The sequence below is a fragment of the Thunnus thynnus genome, chromosome 18 (assembly GCF_963924715.1).
Source record: "Thunnus thynnus chromosome 18, fThuThy2.1, whole genome shotgun sequence".
In the NCBI taxonomy this organism is placed as follows: Eukaryota; Metazoa; Chordata; class Actinopteri; order Scombriformes; family Scombridae; genus Thunnus; species Thunnus thynnus.
In genome coordinates this window covers 16410048-16437679 of record NC_089534.1, presented here as the reverse complement: position 1 = coordinate 16437679, position 27632 = coordinate 16410048, and the positions used below count along the sequence as shown (strand labels likewise).

The 27632-nt window shown below is 39.7% G+C and overlaps 1 protein-coding gene and 1 non-coding gene across 3 annotated transcripts; one reads left to right on the top strand and one right to left on the bottom strand.

Annotated features, from left to right (window-relative positions):
• Positions 1-7921: 7921 nt before the first annotated feature.
• trnae-cuc (transfer RNA glutamic acid (anticodon CUC)) lies at positions 7922-7993 on the bottom strand. Its single transcript has one exon. It is a non-coding gene; the product is annotated as a tRNA-Glu (tRNA).
• Positions 7987-27158, top strand: ncoa7b (nuclear receptor coactivator 7b). Of its 2 annotated transcripts, none has more exons than XM_067573213.1 (17): positions 7987-8007; positions 9240-9428; positions 14844-15007; positions 17597-17658; positions 17811-17918; positions 18003-18104; positions 19056-19181; positions 19567-19751; positions 20225-20379; positions 21086-21691; positions 22017-22188; positions 22376-22523; positions 22704-22829; positions 22965-23117; positions 24670-24765; positions 24900-24973; positions 25138-27158. In XM_067573213.1, exons 2-17 carry the CDS (start codon positions 9391-9393, stop codon positions 25271-25273), a joined length of 2451 nt encoding a protein of 816 aa, XP_067429314.1. In that variant the 5' UTR covers positions 7987-8007; positions 9240-9390; the 3' UTR covers positions 25274-27158. The 2 variants fall into 2 exon arrangements, with proteins under 2 accessions (XP_067429314.1, XP_067429313.1); XM_067573212.1 differs by lacking the exon at positions 7987-8007 and adding an exon at positions 8180-8283.
• Positions 27159-27632: the final 474 nt, after the last annotated feature.

Sequence of the window (27632 nt, the reverse complement as noted above, 5' to 3'; positions counted from 1 at the left end):
AGCGAGCCTCATTAGTCTTTTTAATTGGTCCAGAGGAGTTGTGGTGGGCCCAGTCAGTGGTCTGGCCGAATGCCAGGCTAAAGTAAACCGACCCAGTGGAAACACTGACCAGGCCAACCAATGTAAAATCAAGCCTGACAAAGACAGCTTTTGATTCAGACTGAACCAACTGGGGAATATGCAGTGGCTTTTTTTCTTTAAGTTTAACACTAGTGAGGCCGAGAGATTTTCAACCGCAAGCTGTTTTGATCTTTAGAGTGGAAACATTTGAGCTTTTACTGTAAAATGGACCTGCTTTGTGTACAAATTAATTTTTAAAACGACTCAAGGGATCCATGTCTTAACACATCTACTCCCTTTCACTTGATGGCTTGTTCTCTCATGTCCACAAAACCTCGAACAGTCTTCTAAATATAACTTCTAACTTTTAGCTTCTTGGAAAGTTTGATTTGTCTGTGTGTATGTTTGCTGTTAAAGATGAATACTCAAGTGTAGTTTTAATTTGCCTATTTTTCTGATATTTGGAATTTGTATTGGCGCCTGCACTGCACTTTGTCAAACATTGCTTTTCTCCACATAAGTTTAACTACTTTTTACAATTTTTTTATATGTGCATGTGTGTTAAGTGTGTGCACAAGCGTGCATGTGTGAACTGGTGAGCGCGCGTGTGTGTGTGTGTGTGCGCCGTGGCGTCTATAGCTTACGGGGAATCCATCAAAGCTTATCATTATAAGTAAACATGACAGAGTGGACAAAATGTCTTGTGCGCCGCCAGACCTGCTATCTAACCACGAGCCATATCTGTGATGATGGACTGATGTGGCGCTGGCTTGGACTAACCAGAGTCTGAGTGTGAGAGTGGGAGTGTATGTATGAGCGCACGCAGACACATACACACAAGGACACACACATCAAAAGGCGTACACATGTAGACACTCCAGACACAGTAAGCACACACTCAAGTTACCTTTAACATGGCCCTTATATCTTTTGCCTCTCAAAGGAATACTACCTTTACAGTACAAGAAAAGTTGACTTATCTCGCAATGATAAATGGGAAGGCACAGTCATAATTCATATAGGAATTTATAGCTGTTATTTATTGGCCAGTGTTTGCTGGGGCTCATAGTTGTATCTATGGGTAGTGCAGAGACTGGACTTTTTCTTCTGAAAAGTGATCGTTACTGTACAACGGCAAGCCTCTTTTTATGGCAGATGAGATCAGAGGAGAGTTAAGGAGCTCCCTGAGAGATTTATTAGTAATGGTAGATAATAGTTCATCTCTACTCATTGTCATGGTCTCCCTAAGTGTTAGGATATAGACCTCTGCTAGCGTGAACTACACTATGTCAAGTGAGGTTATCAAAAGCCAGAAAATTGTTTGGGAACACATCTCTCTACTTTTAGATTTTTAAGAACCTTTTTGCATTTGCCTGAAGTGAGGTTTCTTAGCATGTGTGTGTGCATGTGTGTGTGTGTGTGCGTCTGTTGAGGTCAGCCTGTGTGTTCCTCTACTTGTTACAACACCACTGATAAGCAGGGTAAACAACCATGCACTGTTTGCTCCCCTACCACGGTCATGTGATCAAAAACGCTGATGAGATGAGAGAGGGAGTGTGTGTGTGTTTTTGAGAGTGTGATATTCTGCTTATATCCATCTTTGCCTTCAGGTTTCCAGCGCCGTCTGCTCCTTCCTCGAGGTGTGGCTCCTGCACTGTCTTGAGCATTTAGGTTTAAGAACTAAAACCCTGACTGATAACCTTTTGCCTGCTGTTCAGTTCCTGGGTCAAAGGTCATGTGCTGCAGTGCCTCTGCTGGCTTGGCAGATTGACAGTGGGTGTAGTGGCACAGGATGGTATACAGTATAGAGCTGTTTCAAGCCGTGTCTCCATCACTTTCATTCCCCTGTCTATCTCTGTAAACGGGCCTGTGTGTGTGTGTGTGTGTGAGTGTGAGTGCCGGGGGTCATTAACCTCATGGTAACCTAGAAGGTGGTCTTTCAGTCAGTCTGGACTCTCCTAGACCACCAAGGGAGTGGCACAAATCTTCATCTTGCAAGCACATAGTACTACTGCCCTTGGACTATATAATTCAATACACATCTTTGCAGCATGTGATACATAACAAACAAGTTTAAAATAAAAAAAACTGTACAAAATTCCTGCTCCTTCAGCCAACCACAGACCACTCTGACCAGGATTAGATTGCACCATCTATTTATAAATCAATTTTCAAGTTTGTGTGTGAGGTCCTTCTAGCAGCTCTGCATAGTTTCAAACGTGATGCACTAAAATGGGTTGTGGCAATAAAACTTAGAGCAGCTATAATTGATATTTTTTATAATAACAATTTATCAAATGACATTGTGGCCATCACCCAGAGGCATCACTCGTAGCAATGAACCTACAGAAAATTATCACCCGACACCCAGCTTTCCTCATTGTTTATCTGCCCAGCTGCAATTTTACTGTACTGATTCACTCTTACCGCTCGCATAGCGTCATTTTTGGCTGCAGCAGACAGCTGTTTTAAAAGAAAATGCTCTAAATACTCACTGTACACCCCCTGCTCAGCACCAGACAGCAAACAGAGACAGTTAGCAGCTAGCTGGTGACCATAAAGCACCAGTCAGAAGTTTGGACACACCTTCCCATTACCTTAAAGGACTGGAAACCGAAGCTTTTGACTGGTACGTGCTGTACTGGAGCATTTCACAGCTAAAGAGCCAGATATTTCCCTCGGGAGTTGATAGAGAGCAAAAACAGAGCTAATGGAGAGTGAATATTGGACTTGTATTCACAAGGTAGACAGAAACACAACTCCAAATGAATGATAATGTTGCTCCGTAACTGCTGGATGTTTAAATAAGCAAATGTTTGCTAACAAGTTTAACATATCAACTTGAAAGGTTATGATTTGTCTGTGTTGTGCTCGCAGCTTGTTTTTGCTACCCCCAAGCAGCCAAAAAAATCAGTTAATGCAGGTTTAAGGGATGTGTTAGCTAGTTAAGACTTTAGTAATGTGTAAATCAGGTGATAGCAAACATTTGTAGCACTGTCAAAAGCAATAAACTATGTACTGTAATTAAATATGAAGTCACTCAAGCTGTAGCTTCCAAAATGACAGCTTTAAGGTGATATATTAAACTTTACTGCCTTTGTAAATGTAGACATGGCTGTATTTTATCTATATTTATTTATTTATTCATAGGTGCATACACAATATATGTTTAATATGTGTTTCAGAGTTAGTAATATTGATGCAGTTTAGAATGAAGAAATGATTATGCTAACCTAACGTTAGCAAAGATGTGACTTGATCTTGTAACTTTTTTGGCATAACTTTTTTCTAAGTTGATGTATATTGTATTGTTTTGATGAATTAAAAAAATATTGTAATTAAACAGCATTTTATCACGTCAGATGTGTCGAACATATCCCTTTACCCGTTTTACTCTCCATGTTTAATGGGAAATATATTAGCAAGCTAACGTTAGCTTTGTCAGCTGGCTCAGTTAAGTCAGTTAAGTTCAGCTAGTGGGAGTAAATATTTAGTAACAACTAATCTCTACATAATTAATAGTTTGTGTGGTGTCACTCATTTTTATCAAGTGTGTAAATCTCCACTTAATAAACACTTAGCAACTGAGCATGTATGTATGTGTCATGTATAAATGTGTTGAGGTCACTGCGCCCTGCCAGGCATTTGCAGTAAATCCACATTAGTCCATTTTGAGTTATAATTCATTAATTCATTTAGCCTTTACTGATTTAATCTTACTTATGTATCTGCTTATCTTCAGCTCTAACATTTCTTCCTTACGCTTAATTTGGGTCTCCATTAGCTTACACAAAATGACACCAAACAGCAACAATAAAAAAACAAAACAACAATTGAAAATCAACCAATATCAATGAAACATAAAGGTGGAACAAGCCAAACATAAAGATCAGAAAATAAGTTAAATCATTTCACATATGGAAAAGGTAACAAAACATTTATGAGAGATTCATCGTTTTTTGTTTCAGTGACCTTCTGAACGAAAATCGACCTTTCTACCTATTCTGTGCCTTTGATGCAAAAGCTTGTAAATCTGTCAGAGCTGATAGCTGTTGCAGGTTATAAGTGTTGCTCTCAATCCTGATGTGAATTTATTTAAGCAGTCGCTGTCATTAGCTCTATTAATATCAATACTCTCTCAAAGATTCCTTGTCCTAATTGGTTTGTTGCACAACATCTGTCAGCATTGTTATGGCTTCTTGTAAACAAAGAGATAAAACAACTGTCTTATGGGTGATTTTTCTCAAATATAGTCTCCATATCTTTAGCAGGTTTGGATCATTAGAATGAATTACGAGCCTCATATTTCCAATCAATTATTATTTGTGTGACATATCTGTTTTCAGTGTTTAGGTTTTGCAGCTTCTTGCTGCCACAGTGTACTTGACGTTATCAGCGGTTGTAGTCTAAGCCAGAAGTGCATGACGTCTGAGCGAAATGATTTTAAATCTCTTCAAGGCCTGTCCTGGGTCAGATCTTTGTGAGTACAACAGTTTAAAAAGATATATGCGAGATATCAGCTTTATTTGCACTGACTTAACAAAACAAGGCAATGAACCAAATGAGAAATTTGAGCTGCTGTTATTGATGCTCTGTCTGTTTAATCTCTCGCTCAAACCTCAAAGTTGAAATGTAATCATAAAAAGCAATTTATTATTAATTATGTACTGAATGTTTTACTAGTGGTTGGCACATATTCATTCTCAGAGACACACAAAGTCCTGAAAATGCGCGTCATCTTTTCTTTTGTTCTTCTGCTCTTCTGCTCAGCGTCTGCAACATAAATTCCTGTGTGTGTTTCTGTGTGTGTGTATAACTTTGAACTCAAACTGAATACCACTGTAGCAGTAATATTAACACAAGAAACAGACAATCTAATGCTACCAAGCTGTTTGTGGGCCCTGACGGGACAGTGCCATAAAAACTCTAATATCAGAGTCTGAAATAAGACTAGCTCCACACAGATCTTATATGACAGGGAGACCAGAGACACTATAGGTTTGATGGACTTAGACTATTATTATAGCGCTGAGAGCCACATCTTGAAAACATTACATAGAAAAGAGTCAAAAGGTTAGTAGAGCTCATCCATGACTTTTTTGAGTGCTTGAAATTCAGTCAAACTGTGCTTTTCGGGCCAACAAAACATGATTTTCTTTTCTCTGTTTATGCATTATAAGAAATATTTGTGCTTCCAAAATGGAAAAGCAGAAAATAAAGGAAAAACTTTCATTCAAAACCGGTAGAAAACAGTGGATGGTGACATTCGAGAGGAGGTCATGGCTGTCCTGCTGCTGAGTCACATGGATATTTTGATGGTCATGAAGGGGGACGATGATACCCAGAGCCACGGGGTCCCTGCCAACACAAACCCCACTCCCAACCAAACAGTCCCCCCACAATCCTTTGCTCCAAACAGGGCGGGGAGGAGGAGGAGGAGGGGGGGGGGGGGGGGGGCGTGGAGCGCTTGATGAGAGTCTGAACAGGCCGGAGGAGGGACACACCGGCGCCATGGCGATCCCTAAGACAACTTATCTCCTCTCTCACAATGATAGCGCCTGTCAAAATAAATGCCAAGATACATAGCCAGCCAGGAACTGGTTAACTTCTGCGTTGCCCAATCAGAGGGCCCGCTGCCGGCGTCTCTGTCTTTCCCCACCTTAGAGGGGCTCTCCAAGAGACCCAAGTTCCACAAACACCATTATCTCTGCCTCATTGCGCTACTATCTCAAACAGCTTCAGTTCAAATAGGCCTAGAAAACAGTTACTGCATTACATTTTTTACATTCAATAACATCCAAGCCGATGTTACAAACTGTTATAAATGTTATAAACTGGAGAAATGCTACAATATAAATGTTAAAGACACTTAATAGTCTTTCCCTCATTAACCTTTACTCAGTGTGAAATGCTGCAGTGACAAGGACTCATCAGAGAGACAGTTTTGACTGTCGTTTGTTGGTGCTTTTCTTTAACTTGTAAAGGAAATTTAAAAAAAAACATAAAGATATTACGTAATTCTCATGATGGACACTGTTTTAATGTGCAGTATCCTTTATGTATGGACTGTTCTGTATATCTAATACAATATACCCTCTTCCACAATTTGCAAACCTATTAGTTTTACAATTTGTTGTGAAATGTCGCCACCTAGTGACACAGAAGGAGCTCCTGAGGGGCTCAGGAGGTTGCAAAGTCATGAAACATGTATTTCTTATACAGTAGAAGTCAAAAGTTTGGACACACTTTCTCATTCAAGAGATTGGGAAGGTGGTTAGAAACTTTTGACTGGTACTGCACAGTATTCTATGTCTTTGCACCATTAGCAGCAACAGGCTATGGCTGACAAAACCTTTCTTAGTGTAGCAAACAAAGCTACAAGTCAATGAGCTTCTCTTCCTTCCTAAATGCATAATTATACTGATGTCGGAGAACAATGGTGCTATCATGTTTCCAGAAATCCCCTATAAGACAAACAAGGGAAACTTACCTACATGTTGGGATATCAGCAAATCAGCATGACTCCCAAAATGTATCTGCACGCCACAACAAGAGAAAACACATTAGACTCCTGTTTTGTTATATAATTTTCTGCTTAATTAACTGTATGTACTAAAAGATTGTACCTATTTTGTCTTCTTGTGATTATCCATTTATTAATTTATTGGGGTTGTTTAAATGAAAATGTAATGAGTTTAATAATATGTAATTTAGCCTGAACAATAATATGGCATCAACATTCATGAAAATAAAGCTTATTTGATATTTGACAACATGAAAAAGTTTAATTTTTACCAGACATATTGTACAAATGTGGTCAAATGAAGAGTGAGGGACACTTATGTAATGGTCATTTCAATTATTTCTCTTTCTCTGTGACAGAATGATTGAGAAATTATCTTCTTTGTCACAAAACAAGTGAGTTTTGTTTCTTTTACAATTTTTTTGTCAGTCCTCTGAAAATATGACAAAATGTGATGGGTCATAAATATACACACAGCAGCTACAATGCCAATTTAGGGGATAGAAAGTTCTAAAATGTCATTTAACTTTGATTGCCCCTTACATCCTATCAGTGCTTATGGTTTACTACAGTCTGTAACTTGTTGGTGCCTTGAAGACTTCTGGAGGAGAGTTTTGAGGTCAGATGTAACAAAGATGGAGTTATTTGGCCACAATAAGAATAAGTGGGTTTGGAAAAGATGAAGCATTCAGCCCTTAGAACACTGTGCCTTCTGTCAGGCATTTCATGCTCTGGGTGTTTTTGCTGCCAGTGTAACTGGTTCACTGCAGAAAAGTGGAGTATGAAGAAGAAAGATTACCTCAGAATCCTTCAGGACAACATCAAACCATCGGCTACAAAGTCCAATCTCTGTGTGGTTCAACAGGACAGTGACCCTAAACAAATATCAAAAGTAGCTATTATAGGGTGGCAACATCAAGCTAAAATTATGATTTTGAAATGGCCTTCCCAAAGACCTGACCATAACCCACTGAAAATATGTGATGTGTACATCCTGTACAGAAAAAAAAACAGCTGCAGAAATAATTATAATTCCAAGACAGACATAATATACCACATTTCCCCTACAAGAATAGCAAACCTTTAGGCCGCAACTGTAAATTAAAACAATGTTGAACGAAGAGGAACAAGGTGAAACACGAGGAACATTGTAGAAACGAAAGCGAAAACGTTCATAGTAATCTACCTGCGAGGTGCCATATGGTTGGTTGTCACACGGCGGGCACTTGAGGTGAGGTCGCTGTCGGCGTATTAATATTTAACCTGTCTGTTGTTCGGTCAGGTTAACTGCGCCAGGGCAAGTGGATGGGTTACAGTGAGAGGGAGGGAAAAAGGTAGTTCCCTGACCGGGAATCGAACCCGGGCCGCGGCGGTGAGAGCGCCGAATCCTAACCACTAGACCACCAGGGAAGGCTGAAGATAGTGTGAGTGTCAAGGTCTTTTATAATATATTACAGAAGTGTTGCTGCATTTACTTGTATTTGTATTATTAGTTACTACACTATGCGGCATCATGTCGACCAACAATCAAATCTCAAACCAAGCTAACGTAAGCTTGCGTAATGTGGCTACATGTTTATCTCATAGGTAAGCTAGTGGTGAGCTCATTTGTGTTTTTACAGTGCACATGACACCAGAGGGCGTAGTAAAGGGAGGCTTCATTTTCATGTTAACAGTAGCTGGCTGAGGATGCACGCAAGGTAACGTTATGTGGCCAAAATTTATCTAAGCTACCTGTTTTTATGTCAGATTTAGCGTAGAAATGCGTCGTTGCACATTAGCGTTTGGCGTTGGCGTCAGGCCCGACTGCAGGCAGCTGAAATAGCTTATTTTAAAAGAAGGCGCTAATGAGATTTCCTTACCATATCCACCAGGTTGCTATTGTCTTGTAAACAAAGTGGCTAGCTAGCATCGTTAGCGTCAGCTGGGAGACTGGACCTTGGTCCCTGTGTTTGCTTCGACCTGACGGTAGCACAAGGCGAGTTTAACATTATATCTGTCGGCTCTACCGCTGCACCTCACCGAGAGGCTGAAAGCTGTGTTGTGCTCCGATTTATGGAGGAGTTCCCACAGAGCAAGCTGCTGAAAACTGAAGAATGTAGCTAGGTGGGGGTAACGTTGCCTTATTTGAGGCTTTCCTGTGTGCTGGTGAGCCATTTACCTGTTATGTAACACCTTCACTCCACATGTGGATTAACCACGGCTCCCTAATTTCTGTTCTTCAGGGTGTGCGACATGCGTGTAATTGATTGTTTCGTTTCCCTTAATCCAGGGATGTTACAGCTAGCTGGTAGTGTAGCCATGATGGTCTGAGTGTTTACATCAGATGTTTTCCCTATATGATGTTACTAACGTTAGACTGCACTGTTTTTATAGAGCATCATTACATAATTAACACATATTTACTAGAGCAGCATTAATTATGAGCAGATGTGTCTTTCCTCTGCAGCAGAATGGTGCATTTTCCATCCTGTTGGTCAGCCATTGTCAGCTGAGTGGCCTCACATGGTTATATTATAGGATGCTTTCATTGCCCTCCACTTAGGCTGATGAGGCTTCACCATCAGTCACTGGGCTTCTGCAGTCCTAGTGAGTGTTGTTGAGTGAGGCACCACACCGTGAACCAGCTAATCCCTTCCCTCTTTTTCCTCTGCAGGACAAGGAAGAAGTGTGAGAGCGCAGCGTGAGACCTGATCTTCACAAAGTTGTGTCTGCTGGTTTAGACACACTGAGTGAGGGTGTGTGTTTGTGTGTGGATGGTTTGTATGGGTGTGCTTGACTGCATGCAGATCTAGGACCCTGGCCTGATGGAAAAGAGAGACAGGAAGCCGGGATATTTTGCCAGGTAAGGGACCATGACTTTTGATTTTCGTATTTTTTTCTATGCTTAGAACTGATATTGAACTCCGACAAATCGCTTTGTTTTTAATCAGCATTTTGTTAGCTGATGACCATCCTTTATGTGCTTTCATAGACCATGTAGAGCTTGTCAGATTGATTTATTATTAAAGCTCTAAATCACATAATTGCCTCAGAGGAAATTCTAATCCGTACAACATATGATACCCTCTATTATAGACTGATTTCAGATAAGAAAAAGTCCTTAAGAAAACTGAAAATGTCCAGTAAATTAAATGAAAACACATGCAGAATATGGATCCAAGAAGATGTCGAGCAACTCCCAGCTGCTAGATATTATACTGACAAAGATGATTTATCAGCTGCACTCTAATCCTGTCATAGCATTTTTTTTTTTTTTTAATATTGTGAGCCATGATACCCACTTTTTGGCCTGAATTGATATTACAGAGCAATTACAGTGTCTGGTTTCTCCTGAATGATTTTTTGAATATAGAAACTGGTCTGACAGCTTCAATTAGCACACTTCCCATTACCATTCAGTTCAGTGAATGATTAGCACGAGCTAGTCAGTTTAACAGGTGATTTTCCAACAGATATTTTTAGATATATTTATCTATTGGAAGGAGTGTTTTGGCTATTTTAATGTGTATTTCTTCTCATATCTCTCAGCACAAGGATCACGTCCAAACAATTTTTTTTTTATGAGGAAGGTCTACTCAGTGCATTGCTTGTTAAAAGTGCTTTTCCATTATAGCGAATGCTCATTTTTGTGCTTTGACAATCTGCCGTCAAGGTGCATTAACTAATTATTCTTTCCGACCTTTTTTTTTTTAAATCATGGACTCATACTGTTAAGTCACCTTTCTCTGCACTGCAGCCCTCTGACACAGCCTCATACAATATGGGTCATGTGTGACCGGTATTATGTTGACTTTAAAATTGGATCGTGAAACATGATAGCTTGAAATGTGTGGAAAGAGGCTTGTCACAGCTACGGTGCTTACACTAACTAAAAATCTGCAGGTCACGAACAAAGAGCTGCCCCCTCACTCTCTGACGTCTACACACACCAAGTGTGTTATGAGTGACTTATTGATGACTGCTGGCAGGTGTTGATTTGAGTGAATAATGAAAGTGGATAAGCATGATTAAGGTGTGTATACTAGTGTGTAGTCTGGCTTGGATGTGTCTAAAAAGCCTAAACAACACTTGAGAGAAGTGTTCTGAATAATAGCATATGATAGGCAGGGCAAGTTTATTTGTATAGCATATTTTAAACATAAAGGCAAATCAAAATGCTTTACATAAGGCTTCCAAAACCTGAAGAAAAACAAACAGCACAAAATGTTAAAATGCAAATAAAAATACAATGTAAAAAGTTAGGAACAGGAACATAAATACACAATAGGTATAGATTTGTGAGTATTACCGTCAAAGATAGTGAAGAACATAAAGGTTTCTAACATGGATTTAAAGGTGGTCAAAGTCAGAGCAAGGACAAGCAGGTCTGTTTTGCACAGTAGCTAAATGCGTCACATTCTCCATGTTTAGTTTGCACTCTGGGAACAGTTAGCAGCCCTTTACCTGATGACGTGAGAGGCTTTATATGATAACAGACAATCAGAGATGTATTTAAGACATGGACAGATTTATAGACAAGCAGCCATACTTTTAACTATATTCTCTGACACACTGGAAGCTAGTGCCGAGACCTGAGACCTGGTGTGATGTGTTCGGTTTTGTTGGTCTTCGTCAGGACTTCAGCAGCAACATTTTGAATGAGCTGAAGCTTTTCGGGTGGGGGGACCTGAGAAAAGACTGTTATCTAACTTAGTAATCTAATTTCTTGGAAATTGAAGCATGGGTTAATTTCTCTGAATCTTGCTCACAGTGGGCAATGTTGCATATCAGTGATCAGGGGTGTTTTACTAAAAAAAAAGTGTATGATTCATGCATCAATGTGATTAAGTACCTCTTATTCATTTGGCATTTAATGCAGTGGATTAGCCAAAAGCAGACAATCCAGTCTGGTTATTTTATCTATAAAGTGTTTATACATGTAGCACTGAGTCCTAATAGCACCAGGCACAAACATATCATTTCAGATTTTATCATTTAAAATAGGCAACCAATTGCTTTTGTGGTGATCAGGCTGCCTAGGTACACGGTAATCGCAGTTGAATGAACCCAACCAATAACCAGATAAATGTGTTGATTCATGGATGATCACTTAGTCACCTCCTGAGTGCTGCTAATATTAAATCTGTCGAGTATGGCCTTGTGATGGATGTTGTGCGATAACGCAGTGAAGCCTAATGGGCACGTCTCAGCTTACTTGTTCAGGCTATGCTTAACAGCCCAGCGCAAAGCTTCAATTTGTCTTGTTTTTTGTTGACGTGATCGACTTATGTTAGAAATATTACATTGGGGAAAGGAATGACTTGGTAATTGCATTGCATTTCAGTCACTCTCTAATTATAAGGTAGGCAGTACATTAGGTTTAGTGGGATGCAGGCGTTGAGCTGAGTTGGGGACTGTTTTCCTGCAAAGGTAGTGTGCAATCCTGTGGGAGTGAGCAGCTAAATAACAGTGGAAAGGTGCGAGATGAATAAAGAGGGCACATACAGACCTCTACCAAAGACTGACAGCTGTATGGACAGACAGTGAACATGTCAGGAAGGAAAATTGTCCTTATCTCCCAACACAGCTATTGCTGCAACATGTAGCTCTCCTGCTACTTGCACCACATGCTGCCTCGCTTCCTGACAAATAAAGCAAAGGTCACTGCGAAGCGCACACATGTAGTGCCAATAAAAGTATTACTCCGCCATCGATATTTTCATGTTTTTATTTTTTTTTATAACAATGAATCACAATAAATGTAATCAACTGATCAACAGAAAATACTTTTTATGTCAAAGTATAAACAAATCTCCCCAATAAATTAATCACAAATTAAAGACAAATGTATGAAAGTATTCACTCCTGTTACTTTGACACACTTAAACAATCACTGATGCAGCCAGTTGTTTTTAGAAGTCGCATAATAAATTGAAGATGATTTGCTTAAAAGTCCCTAGACATTATAATTACAGTAAATACAGTGCAGTCAGGCATAGAGATTGCAAAGAATATGGCACAGCTATAAATTAGCTCATTGTGCACAAACACTTATGGGAGAAGGGTAATAGTGCGAGAAGCCATTAACAGGTGTATGGCAACTCTTAAGGAGCTGCAGGGCTCCATGGCAGAGACAGAAAAACACTGCACATGAAGCTACTGTTGCCTTGGTGATTTACCGTTCACAGTTTTATGGCTGTTAAAAAAACTCACGACATCCCGACTGGTGTTTGCTAGAAGACACGGAGGAGACTCTGAAACAAAGTGGGAAAATGATCTCTGGTCTGATGAGACCAGAATTTTTGAAAGACACCATCCCCACCATAAAGCCTGCTGGAGGTGGCATCATGCTGTTGAGATAGTACTCTGCAGCAGATTTACAAGATTTAACAGGGAAGAGGTTGTAGTGATCAGATACAGACTGAGCCACAGACAGGCAGGGTTACTGCTGCCAAAAGTGTCTACTGTGTCGAAGGTAGTGAATATTATGTAATCAGACATTTTGTGTCTTTACTTTAGATCAGTTTGTTTAGGCTTGTTTTCAGTTTTTCTCTTGTTTTTCTCTTGACAATGTCAAAAAAGTGTAATTATACTCACTGTCATCCAGTTATCAAACACAATTAAACATGAAAACCGCTGACAGTGGAGCTGCAGCCATTAGTCGATTTAGTTGATCGACAAAAAAATTACTCTAAAACCATTTTGATAATCAAATACTCCTTTTGGTCATTTTGCTTTTAAGTAAAATTGCAACTTCTCTAATGTAATGATTTAATGCTTTTCTCTATCGTACGTCAGCATAAACTGATAATCTTTGGGTTTTTAACTGTTGGTCGGCCAAAACAAGACATCTGAAGACGTCACCTTTGGCTCTGTGAGATTCTAATAGTTGTTTTTCACTGTTTTCTGACATTATATAGATAAATCCATTAATTGAGAAAATAATCTGCAGATTCACTGCTAAGGAAAATAATCTTCAGTTCCAGACCTAGTTGACAGTAATAAATACCACACTAAAATCACCTTGGTGGTGCATCCAATAATGATCTTATCTTTTTTTTTTCTCAAGCGCACACACTGTTGTCAGCACTGTTTTGTCGATGGCACAATAAAGCCGAATCTTTTAGGGGAAGACCAGTTCAGCATTTTTATTCCCCCTTGTTACTTCTCTCTTTCTGTAACTCTGTCATGAAAGGATCCACTGTTTACACACTGAAGGTTAGAAGGAAAGAAATGAAGGGGAAATGAGTTACGATGAAGCGGAGAAAATGATCGGGAAACTCCGAGAAATGCCCCAGAGTGAAACAGACGGTGTTGTTGAGAATGTGTCTGCAGATTCCTGAGCTCACTAACAGATGTGCACTGCATCAGTTGAAGTGGGAGAGTGACCTGAGGCTGAGGGAGAGGCCTGAGCTCTATCTGTCTGCAGCGTTATTGACCCACTCTTGCCTTTTTCCATTAAGGCACTTGAACACTTAAGACACTTCTTCTTAAGTTTTTTCTGTATTCTAGGTTGTGCAGGGCAACGCTACCCCTATCAGTCAAAGCGTTTGTTTGACAAATCAATTTGGCCTTTCCTTAACATACTCACATCCACACTTAAGGTTTCAGTGTTTCCCCCATAGAGCACGCATTATGCTAAAGTGCACCACTAACCTGTGGGTCCACTGCACTGTGGCACCTCAGCTCAGTTTGCTGCAACGTCCCGCCCCCTTAATGAACCCCAACCGGGTCTGGATACACCATTACATCATTGTCTTACCTATCAATTATTAAACAAGAGGGGGAGGACAGGGAGGAGGGAAACCTACTGCTGACACAGCAAAGAAAAGGGAGAAAAAAGTTCAAGCTCAATGTGCTAACTTGGAGCACCTGGACAGAAGGTCACAGCTGCAGTGTGTTAGACGATAAACAAGCACGTGCTATCTGGTGTTTGTGTGCAGAGTCAGTGGATTGAGAAATACATGTGAATTGGTGACACTGTCTTTATCATTTCTTTTACAATCAAATGCAAATTCTGAAGCGTCTTTAGTAAAAATTTACATTATATTCAATTAAAAATTAATACTTTACCATAAAACGTCATAACTGAAGCATTAACACAGTTTAATTGTATACATGTGCCTGTATGCTCATATATACTCTATTGATCCCAACGCTGGGAGAGTTGTCACTTAGTACAAAATGGATCAAATGGCGATCTACAGGCCTGTGCTTACTTTACCCGTCTTAATGAGCGAGTGTTGACAAATATAAATGTCCTCTGACAACTCATCAGGCTGAAGAGGCGGAGACAGCTCAAGCAGAGCCAATCAGAGAAGAATGTGAATGAGCAGAACCCGGCAATCATCTCCTGTCCAGACATCCCAAATGTCAATGACACCGACCCCAACAAGAAGACGGACCTCCAGAGAATAACAGCAAAGACACCTGCAGACTCAGGTAAGATATATAACGGTTTCTTTTGTTGCATTAAAAAACCATTTGGAAAAATACTGGTGGACTCTGAGATGTTGGAACTCTAGCCTGAAACCTCTAATTAGCTTCAGATATGTTAAAATTGCATAAGTAACATATTACTGCAACTAAAAACCTTATTTTCTTGATTTATATTAAAAAAAAACATCATAATGTCCCAAAGTGATTTCTTAAAATACCAATTTTTGTTCAACCAACAGTTGATAATGTAATACAAAGAAAAGTGGCAAACCATCAAATATTTGGCAATGACTCATCAATTATCAAAATAGTTGCAGTTAAACTTTTCTCCTCTGACTGATATACAACTAATGGGTCTTCTTTCTTTGGATCCATTTCTGGTGAAGCAACCTCAGCAGTTAAACAGGAAGTTGCATAACCTCTATCCTGTACTGTTTTACAGTTGATGATGACATTCTTGCTGCTGTATGCACAAAACTTATGTGGGCTGGTGTTAAATCACAATGGAAAATACTATGATGCTTTCAATTTCAGCCTAAATATTCTATCAAAGTGTATTCAGGATAACAACATTTTTGGCTTTAATTTCACTCTTAAAGGTAGATTTCTCTTGAAAACACGAGAAATGTGTTGTTAGAAGCCAATAATAATCTTAATGACCGAATTATATCGTTAACTAGATGATCTCAGCGTGTGCATTCTGAATAACGAGATTACTAGTGACTGACAAATGAAATTAAAAAAGCAGAGCATCATACCCAGCAGCAGGGTCAGCCACACCTCTGATAAAGTATAGACTGTAAAAAAAAAAAAACCCAAAAAAACGGCCGTAGCCACCATGATGTCACCCATTGGTTTGTGAACTCCCATTTTGAACCCTCAAGTTTGGCATTTTGACTGTCGCCATCTTGGATTTTTGGAGCCAGAAGTGACCATATTTGGATGAGAGGGTGGAGCTGACCCCAACACTAACTGCTAGCTGCTAGCATGGTTAGCATGGTGCATTTACAGTTTATGGTTAACTCTGATAATGCTAATGCTAATTTTCTCTAGCGAAAACCATTAAAAAATTAAGACAAAATGTACTTACTGTAAAAACTGACCAGCCGACTCCTTAGAGAGCCGTTTAGTACAACCGAATGCTGAACGCTGACTATTTTATGCGACCAAAAAGTTACAATGAACTTTCGTGAACTGAAAACGCAAAGAAATAGGGACTGCTATGCCTATAATCTGTGAATCTGGCCTGTGACGCACCCACCTGTGACTTCCCTTAATTATGTGTAACTTTAAGCCTTAATAAAACTTAAACGAGTGAGATATATAAAAATTCACCCCTGTACAAATGTCATGAAAAGGGGAAATTAGCTATAGAGACCAAAGCTGTTTTTTTAACCAGGCTGTAAACATGTTTATTTCTGCTGTAAAGTTGGGGTACTGAACTGCAGATTTTGGCACTTCCCCGTTGGCTTCATTTTTCAGCCCCGGAGGTTGCCACTTGGATTAAAGTTATTTTCTTGTGCATCTAGACTGAATCAGGGCACAAAACATTAATGTTTTTTATTTTGTTAAATTACAAGCCACTGAGACAATTGTCTAACTGTATTTATGGCCCCATTAAATCTAATCCAGTCTGCAAAAATGGTTTCTCTTACTGGCATGGTCATAATATAAGCAACTGTTGGTGATGTGCAGTTTTTTTAATTTGGTGTTCTGCATGTTGTCTTTGGCGTATCCTACATTATGTGTTTTGTTCATTATATCATGCATCATCATCATCATCACCAAATACAGCATATTGACAGATAATTAACTGTTGTCACACAGTGCGTGCAGTGGGTCAGCCAGCTGTGTAAACTCTGTGTTTTAATAAGACCACACTATTGTTGCCTGTTGCTCATCATATAAAATATCGTGTTGTGCAGTGTAATAATGATGATTCAAATAAAGACATCACTGTCTTTCCCTTGTAATTATGTTGTGTTGTAACCAGTCAAACAAGACATAACTCTCTGCATTGTGTTTACTAAAAAGACAGTAGCCTGCAATGCATCAGAGTAAATTACCATTCACAGCCACGTACAAGTTCACTGAATCAGCTCCGATGTTCATAAAAGTGACAGTGGTCTCGTCTTTGATGCAGAGTAGAGTAAAGTGCGGACGGAGCTGGAGTCTGGCTGTCTAATGCTTTGTCATGCTCTCTGTTTCCATGGAGGAGGCTGCGGTGTAATGAGGCAGTTAGGGAGTGGTGCGCTAATAGCTTCTGTGTTTTTGGCAAGAAGAAAATGCTGACTGCAGACCTTGTCTACTACAAGGGTCAGATTGCGTGTCTGTGTTTTATTATAACTGTTTCAATATGTGTGGGAGAGTGTTTTTAAGTTTAGATAATAATAGGGGCCAAACAACCACTGGTGCTGAATCACAGGGCAATTAACTGCAGGATATTTAGAAGTTCCTCTCTGTTGCTTGATAAGATGTACACATTTGATGTCTGAATCATTGTGTTAATACAATTCAACTGTGTGAAACAGTATTTCCATGTACCACCCGGATGGGATGGTGTCGTTTTCTAATTTACTGTTTCTCTCTCAGATGGTGGCTGTAAAGAGGCAAAGAGGGAGAAGAAGAGGCCGCCAGGGACAGTGGAGTTCATTGTGAGTAACACTTCAGTGATAACACCTCTAAATAGCTGCTGACTAATTAGCAGAGAGGTGGTGGTTGAGTCATGTAGTATTTTGAGGTATCTGCGTTAAAAATGTCTTTAAGGACACATTTTACAGCCTGGAGTTGCTCTGTTTTGCTACAGGTGGGACCTAATGATTCCCTCAACAGCATCGCACTCAAGTTCAACATCACCCCAAACAAACTGGTCCAGCTGAACAAGCTCTTCTCTCGCAGCGTCTACCCCGGTCAGGTGAGAGTGCCGTCAGAGCCGCATTATGCTGTTTCACTCTCATCATTATTCCTCTAAGATGTTGGCTTTCCGTCGCTATTACAGAAGCTGTTTGTGCCTGATGTGAGCCAGTCAGAAACAGACTTAAAGTCTCCCAGTTCCTCTGATCCCGCCTTCACGAATGGTTTATCTGAGGAGGCATCGCATGTAAGTAAAGTCTGAAATGAACACTGTTGAGACACACACACACACACACACACACACTGCCACTCATCTGCTGCCATTATCTCTTCAAAACTTGTCTGACTGTGAGGCAATTATGTTTAAGTGAGGCAGTAGCTCTGATGCCAACACATTATTTATTCCTCCCTTATAATTTAAATTCTGCTCCCCTCCTTGCTGGATTACAAATTGAATCCACTGTATGAGTGAGCAATTTTTAACATTATCTACAAAATAAACAAGCTAACAAACAAAAAAACAGAAAGAGGGGGAATACATTAAATCCAAAACAGATAGAAATTAAAGCTGCAAGCAGCGTTGGTCAGGACCTTGCACTCTGGCCCGTCGGGATCAGATCATTTTGCTTTTTAAAAATGAGGGATATTTATTACAAGTGTGGTGTGCTTTTATTTTGAAAGATTGATTGACAGGATGAGAATTTTCTGCAGGGTGAGACATGTCAGTCTTGCTCACACCTGTGTCATCAAAATCATGCAAGTTTTGGGCCAAAGGACGAGGACCCTATTGTTTTACAGTAGTCCTCTGCCTTTTTGGACTCGGTCCCTAAAAAGGGGGAAATATGACAAACAGGCTGGATACTGCTCACATTTATGTACATTAAATACATTCACACACATATATGTTTATCCATATATATGCTATACTTTCACACACTGACACATATGTGTGTGTGTGTGTGTGGGTGGGTGTGCACATCAATGTACATGCTAATTATAGGAAGTAGCCACATATTACATTTTTAACATGTATGTAACAATGTAGACTGAATATTTTGTGGAAAGTGATTTAATTCATCAGTCTTTTTAAATAGTGGCTATTAGTAAAGGTTACACACTGATGATATACATTTACAATAAGCTACACTAAAGACACACAATATTCAGTTTTCTGATCTGTCTCTGTGTCGTCCTTTAGGATGGTATTCCTAACTGCAGGTCAGCGAGGTCGATCCGACGTGAGCTCTCCCCGAATTCAGAGGACGAGAGCCCGGCAACAGTTAAATTCATCAAGATGAGCTGCAAATACTTCACCGATGGAATGGTGAGAAGCCTTAAAATATGGTATATGTCTGGAATAGTTGAAATGAATGCTGAAATGATTAATGAATTGGTCGACTGAAACAAATGAATCAATGACAACAATTTATTAATCATTCATTCATTCAATATGACTTTTTGCTTTTCTGTTGCATGTAAATGGAATACATGTTGTTTCCACTGTTTAATCTGAGAAAGGAAAATGATTTATTTTAGTTCCTGAATAAATAAAATATTAACATTCTGTAAATGACTCAGTAATAGAAATAATGACCTGTTTGTATCTAACAGGCACCTCTTTTGTTTAGTTTTTGTTTTGACCCAGACGCTGCGTCTGTGTTTCCCCTCTCATCACTTCTTCCTCTCTGTCTGTTATTTTAATCTTACAGGGAGTGGTCGGAGGCGTTCTGATCGTCACCCCCAACAACATCATGTTTGACCCCCACAAGTCAGACCCCCTGGTCATCGAGCACGGCTGCGAGGAGTACGGCCTGATCTGCCCCATGGAGGAGGTGGTCTCTGTAGCGCTGTATGACGACGTGTCGCGCATGAAGCTCAAGGACGCCCTGCCGTCGTAAGAACTCATAAAACTTCTGACTGTCCTCATTTCTCTCTTTTGAAACTGTGCTCCCACTCCTCAGCTCTTATTCCTCTTTTCTTGTTCCTCCTTCCAGTTTCTCGGTATCATGTTCATGTCTTATAAACAATAAAGTGCTTATAACGAGCCATTTCGATTTCAGGAACTCTTCACATTTGTCTGTTTTCCACTTCCCTAACTTTATGAATAACAGAGTAAAAAGAAAACCCTCTCAAATGTCATTTCTGAGTTATTTTTAATTTGAAGTTTTTTGATTTGTTCCTCATTGTTCTTTCTATGTTAAATTACTTTGTTGTTTGACACATTTGTTATTGTGTTTTTTAAGTTGTGTATCATTCTGTACATTTATCATTTATTTTGGACCTTTTTCTTTTTTTTTTCCTTTTTTCCCCCCCCCTTCTCATTTTCATCCTCATTTGCGATATGTGTGGGGCCTCGTGACCCCACAGAGACCTACCCCAGGATCTATGTCCTGTATACAGGCCCGGCGAGTGGGAGCAGCTGCCGTCAGAACGAGACCTAAACCCCTTCAGCCGCTACGAAGCTCTGGATCCGAAGCGACCCATCGTCTTGGACGAAATTGAATCAGCTCTCTCTGAAACCGGTAAAACATCAAATAGTGACATGTGTAGTGACGCATACTGTATAAAGTCCAAGCTTCAAAATGATTCACTTCTTAACCTGGATGATGATTTCCCAAATGATGGCAAATCTGTGTTATGTCTAACTTTTATCTATCCACAACCAGCTGAAACAACCAACTGTTTTGGATGGGTTTAGGGTTTTTACGTGTCTGGTAAATGGTTGAATTTTTTTTTTATGCTTCTATCTTTGACTCTTGTTCAACCACATTTGTCTTAAGTGTGTTAAAAGTTTTTTTTTCACATTCCAGTGTAATTATCCACATCAATAGACTGACAACTGATTATAAAATAGAGCTGAAACGATTAGTTGATAATCAGCAAGTAATCTGATAATGCATTAATTGTTGAAGTGATTTTTTTTTTGGCAAATATGCCAAAAATTCACTGGTTCCAGCTTCTCAAATATTAATATTTACAAGTTTTCTCAGTCTTCTATCATAGTAAACGGACTAACTCTTTGTTTTGGGCTGTTGGTTGAACAAAACAAGCAATTTGACAATATCAGCTGGGACTTTGGGAAATGGCGCTGGGCATTTTTTTACAATGTTTTGACATCATACAGACCAAATCAGTTAATTAATTAAAAAAATTAATGAAAAAAGTAATGAAAATTAAATCTTCTGTGCTGACCTTAAACAAAAAGCTGTTTTATCTTCCTAATCTCAGGGAGCACAGAGTGCGAGCAGACCGAGAAGTCTCCGTCTGATGAAGGATTCACCGAGTTGGAGCCGACAGTCAATGGGAGCACTGAAGAGCCAGAGGGAACATCCTCAAAAACACCCAGCATCGTCAGCAGGGACCAACAGGACCTCTTAGGACCAAGCTGCTCAGTCCGGGGAGACTTCCAGGACAAGTCAGTGCTTTGTCAAACTAAAGGGAAGCTGGATGATGAAGAGGATGAGGGCGTAGCTCAGAACAGCTCCATAGAGGACGGAGAGTCAATCCAATCATCCTCAGAGACTGAAAAACAAGGCGACTTGCATGATAAACCCACAAGCCAAGAGGTAACTGAAACCAAAGATATCAAATCTAAAGGGACCCAAGAGCTGCTAAATGGTGTAGATGATAAAATAATCTGCGCGCCAGTGGACCAAAACAAGAAGCTGATTCTGAAGGAGGTTTCGGAGGTTCGTGGGAACTCCAGTCCTAAGAAGCAAAGCCCAGATAGACCAGCAGAGGGGGACGAACTCAGTGAGGAGGAGAGACGGAAGAAAAGCTATGAGGCAGAGGTGAAGTCATGGCTGCTGGAAAGGATGCAGGCTCCAATTGAAGGTTGGAATACTTCATTTATTTTAAACTACTTCATATCCATGGATAGATTGTCACATTTTTTGGCCATTTTACATGTTGAATATCTCCCTGATTTTGTTACATTTCCCCTTTAAGTCTCAGTCTTTTCCCTCCCAGATCACTGTTGACATTTTAAAACCTCTAAGGATTTGAAGATTTCAGAGAAAATACACTGTCGTTAACAGCAAAGCACAAGCCATCATCAGAAAGGAAATTTGTGATTGGTGGCCACTGTTGGAGGCTATAATGAAGGAATACAGAATTAAATTAACCAAACTCTCTCTCTGTTTTTCTCCACTCTGTATAGACCTGCTTTTCTCATCAGAGGAGAAAAGTAAAAATCCGCCCATGTTCCTCTGCTTCAAAGTGGGAAAGCCAATGAGGAAGTCCTTTGCCACGGGGATGCCCACAAGTCCTGCCCACTCATTTGGGGCTCGGGGAAAGCAGCCAGAATACTGGTTTGCTGTGCCACAGGAGAGGTGAGATGATGGCTAGCTCATATATTGCCATCGCCAAACTTGAACACACACACAGCATTTTTATGATGGTTACATGCAAAAATAATCACAAATAAGCTGTTTCAAAAAAGGAAGTCCATGGGTCTCCTGGTTGTCTGGTCTTTGTGCTTTTAACCTCTCTAACATACTGTGTGTGTGTGTGTTCCAGGGTGGACCATCTGTATGCGTTTTTTGTCCAGTGGTCTCCAGATGTGTATGGAAAGGAAGCGAGAGAGCAGGGCTTCGTTGTGGTGGAAAAAGATGAACTGGACATGATCGACAACTTCTTCAGTGACCCGGCATCTTGCAGCTGGGAGGTGAGCTCAGGAGAATAAACACTGTTTACATTTCTAATGCAGTCATAAACAGCAACAATAAGAGACCTTTGACATTGTCCAATGAGCTTAATTTATGACTGATGACCTATTTTGCACAGACAATTAGGTCTCTGATGTATCTATTATCTTAATTTTCTTATGTACTTGTTTTGCTTCTAGATCATCACCATTGATGAGGCGAAGCGTAGGCAGAGTTTTGGCAGCTGTGACGGAGACTTGTCTGTAGATGCACTGCCTGCACTCAGTGATGCCAGTGATCTGATGCAGGACACGCACATTGAGAAGGTGAATTTTGAACATGCTTACAAGGAGTATGTCTTTAATCATATAAAACAGCTAACTTAAAGTCAAAGAAATGCTAAATTCTGAAGAAGACTTATGCCAAATGCTTCTTAATCTGATTACCTGTCTGTTCTCCAGCTCGCCTGTCGCCTGCCGGCCCGTGTGCAGGGTTACCCGTGGAGACTGGTCTACAGCACTGTGAAACATGGCACCAGCCTCAAGACGCTATACAGGAACCTGGCAGACGTGGACAGCCCTGTGCTGCTGGTCATCAAAGACATGGATAACCAGGTAGATACTGTTCAAATGAAAGTACTGTATGTACCACAGGCTCACTGGCTGATGATACAGTAGAATAGCAGTCAAATGTAATTTCCACTGATCATCAATAGATGGCATTTATGGGCTCAGCACAAAGTAGGCTATGCCACCTCTTTTTATATTCTAGCTTCATTTTTAGCTTTTAAAAACTGAATGACTGCAATAGTTGATTTTAATGTTACAAAAACATACTGGTATTGTACAGTATTTATTTGTAAGTGTCATGGATCAAAAGGTGCCCACATGGGCTCATAAGATACTACAAACATAACAAAGAAGAGCACTAACATACAAAAAGGAATTTTTACTCAACAGAATGTATTTTTATTGTTGAAATAGGCAGTGAGAAAATTATGTTGATGAACTTTGCTGTGTTTCATGACTATTTAAGTTCATGTAATGTGGGTACATGATGCTTTGTAGTTTGTCCTGAGGTTAATGTGTTGATAACATGTTTTAACAGCAATTGCTGTTTGTCGCTCACTATGTGTGGATCTTATTACAGTGTTGTTAGAAGTGCAAAGTAGCAGTTATTAATGGTATGAAAATAACTCTACCAACAACTCTCCAGAACATATTAATCTTCTGGAATATGAGTTGAAACTTCAGAGTTTTATCATTTTCATAAACAAATACATTTCCCTACATCCTGAAAGGTAATAGTCAGATGTAATAGAAATTAAATTGAGCAGTGTCTCTCAAGTTATATAGTTGTGGTGTTCAAATTAAATTCAAATCTCTGATAAATCTCCCTTTTTTAAAAACAGGAAGTGAACAATAGAGTCCAACATGTCTGTCACTGTGGGTCCTGGATCCTTGATTTATTAGCTAATTATTTATTTTGAACACTGTCCAGGTTTTAAAGGACCAGTGTGTAGGATATAGTGGCATCTAGTGGTGAAATTGCAGATTGCAACCAAATGAATACCCCTCCACTCACCCTCACCCTTCCAAGTGTGTAGGAGAACCTACAGTTGCCACGAAACTCCCAAAAAAACGTAAAAAGCCCTCTCTGGAGTCAGTGTTTGGTTTGTCCATTCTGGGCTACTGTAGAAACATGGCAGTGCAACATGGCGGGCTCCGTAGAAGAGGACCCGCTCCCTATTTAGATATAAAGGGCTCATTCTAAGATAACGAAAACAACAACAACAACAATTTTTATTTTCAAGTAATTATACACTAATTAAAACATACTCATGAATATTATGTTGCATTTCAGCCAAGTCCTTTCCGCTAGATGCCACTAAATCTTACACACTGGTCCTTTAAATAATAGTATGTGTCAATTATGAGCAGCATTACTCAGGTACATCCTTCACCCCAACCAAGTCACAACACAAGACATAGTAAGAAAGTAAAACTCATGTTATCAGAATAATTTGAACAATCCTGTAAACATAAAAACTGTCATTGAGGTTTCAACTACTTGTTGAAACAACCATACAGGTAACATCCAAGCTTGTTCATGATTATTGATTTCAAGGGAATGTCATCCTAAAATTGAACCTGACTCTTTTCACAGATATTTGGGGCGTTCTCAACTCATCCCTTCAGAGTGAGCGAACACTGCTACGGCACCGGAGAGACATTCCTCTATAGCTTCTGTCCTGAGATCAAGGTTAGTGCTTTGTTGGTTTTTAGAGCTCAGTGTTTAAAAGTCACTATGATCCCACAGAATGTACTGAGACGTGCAAATATTCAACTTTATTCTACAAATGGAAAATCCAGACGTTGTTTGCTGTCTATTTTCAGGTGTACCGTTGGACAGGGGAGAACTCTTACTTTGTGAAAGGCAATACTGACTCTCTGCAAATGGGCGGAGGAGGGTGAGTAGATTTATCAGCTTGTTAATTGTGGTTTTTGTGACCAGGTTCAGAGTTATTTCATTCATCTTAAAACTTTTGATGAGTAGGGGTTTCCCATCAAGTACTGCACACTTTCTCGTCCAACCTTGTCTGTTCTTTCTGACACTCTGCCCTCTCCTCTGCAGTGGTCAGCTGGGTCTGTGGCTGGACGCCGAGCTATATCGAGGCACCACCACCAAATGCGCCACCTTCAACAACCAGCCGCTCTCCGCCCAGCAGGACTTCAGCATCCACAGTCTGGAGGTCTGGATCTTTGAGTAGCCTCGCCGGCTTCAGCTACTTCTCTATAATCACTCTCTGCTCCACAATCCCAAACCTCCAGACACCACCCCCGAGTCTATTATGCACCACTTGGAGGCAAACGTAGCTACCCGAAATTACACTAAATGTTCTGTGAGAGAAGACAGAAAGCAGCCTGTCGAGTTTTTTTATTTTGACTGCCAACAGAACTGAAAAGTAATACAGAGGTGTTACTCAACATCTGGAGGGTGTGATTGTTGACTGCTGTGTTGACGGGTCTGAACCTGTCACAATAAGGGTTCGACCTGCAGGTAGGTTTGGCCAGTTTGTGTCTGGTTCGTCATCCCTACAAAAGGTGGAAGTGTGAGGAAAATGTCTTGTTGCTCTCAGTTCATTGGCTGCCTTAGACACCCAACAACACCTCCAGCTTTCCCAGCATGCAGACTGCCTTACCACCATAAGCTTATGAGGAGAGAGGGAGGAAGAGGAAGGCTGCTTCTTGACCTCGTGGCTGTGAGGGCTTAAAGAAGTCAAGTCTACTGATGTTACTGTTGAGTTAATCCCACAAAAGAGCGCCGGTTTTAAGTGTGTATGAAAGAATAACGTGTCTCGCAATGCTGTCGGTTTATTTGTGCGGAAGTAAAGGTTGATGTAATTTGTATGTTTGGGAATGTACAGGATCATGTACTGGTAACCGTACAGAAGAATATCCTTTTTTATCACAAAATGACCTTGAAACTTGAAGGTAGTTGCCAGAGAGGATTTAAAAGTAGTAAGTTTGAGATTTTCCAAACTTAATCCTCCACCATTAAATTAAGTTTTAATCGCGGGGAAACGTAAATGTTTACAAGTGTCGCACTTCCTTTGGAGGCCATCTTGTTCTCTTTTATGTTGAGTTATAGACTAAATGAATGATCATGTTCAACTGCATTTCCTCATCATGTTTTCATTCCACGTCCCCGTACAATCCAAAACAAGCCAGGAAACACGCAAGCAGAAAGTTTGCAATGACCAAATATGTTTATATTTGTTGTGATCATATTTTATATAATATTTTAGATTTTTTTTTATTTTTACATTTAATTTTTACATTCTGTTTTTACAAAGAAGGTTCAGTTTTTTTTTAAATGGTTGTACTTTTATAGAAATGTTGTACGTCGAGAGGCTGACGCATCCAAACAAGCACTAGAAGTGACTGAAGAAACTGTTGTCAGTATTGGATTCATTTCTTACGCTGACTCATTTTATCTTTTTTTTTGTTGTTGTTGTTGTTTTTTTTTGTTTTTCGTTTGATGTCATTGTCGTTCAGAATTATAGCCAGTAGATAATATAACAAGATGTCACTTTGCACTACAGAATTAACAGTCCATGCTGTATTGTGGCCCCATGTAATGAAGCATTTATAAAAATTTAAATTGTTACTGATTGTTTACATCACCACTACAAAGAGGGAAGCTGCCTGTCCAACCACAGGTCAGCCTCTGCTTCACTTAAAATGGGTGGAAAAAGGGATAAATTGTTGGTCTTATTGCACTCTGATATGCCACTAACTAAAAGTTCAGATCTACTAACACAGAAAAAGAAATGTTCATATATATATATATATATATATATATATATCCTGTGTATCTGATACAGGCTTGTAGCGCATGAATATGAAATTCTGCAAACGTTTGACACCATTGTTATGATACCTGCCATACTATTCACTAATGCCAGTTATCGCTTCATGTGAAAATGAGCTTTGTTGTCTTTTAGCTATTCAGTGTTGTAACTGTGAATGCTCCCTAAGTATTATTTCTTGTGAATCCAAAACTGCTGTGTTCTGTGATATCACTAAGGATCTATTTATTGTGTTGTTATCGCAACCACATTTAAACCTGAATAAATGTTAAATATAAACATACGGGAAGTGTTGTGTCTGTTTCCCTGTTAATGTATTTCCCGTTACCTGCACCCGACGTTATTGCGGTTATCTCCGCTACCAGTGGTGGAAAGTAACTAAGTACTTTTACTCAGGTACTGTTGAGTATTTCCATTTGATGCTACTTTTTACTTCTACTACATTTCAGAGGGAAATATTGTACTTTGTAGTCCACCACATTTATCGAAGAGCTTTAGATTTGACACAGTGGATAATATAACAAGCTTTTAAAATACAACACATTGGAAACCACTGTTATCATCTTTAACAATCTTTTTGGCTTTTGATGTCTTACAAAAAGCAGCGTGTAGTCAGGGTCACTTTTCAGATGTCTATGAGTTGTTAACAGCTCCACCAAATAATGATTTTTCCCTCTTAACTTTTCACATGGTTTCAATTCAATACATGTTCAAATGATCCAGTATTTCACCAAAAAATCAAAGATTAGAGAAAAAG

Coding starts and splice junctions, on each gene's coding strand:
- ncoa7b (XM_067573213.1), top strand. CDS start 9,391: ATGGAAAAGAGAGACAGGAAGCCGGGATATTTTGCCAG. Junction 9,429..14,843: donor AAGCCGGGATATTTTGCCAG/GTAAGGGACCAT, acceptor ACAACTCATCAG/GCTGAAGAGGCGGAGACAGC. Junction 15,008..17,596: donor AAAGACACCTGCAGACTCAG/GTAAGATATATA, acceptor TTTCTCTCTCAG/ATGGTGGCTGTAAAGAGGCA.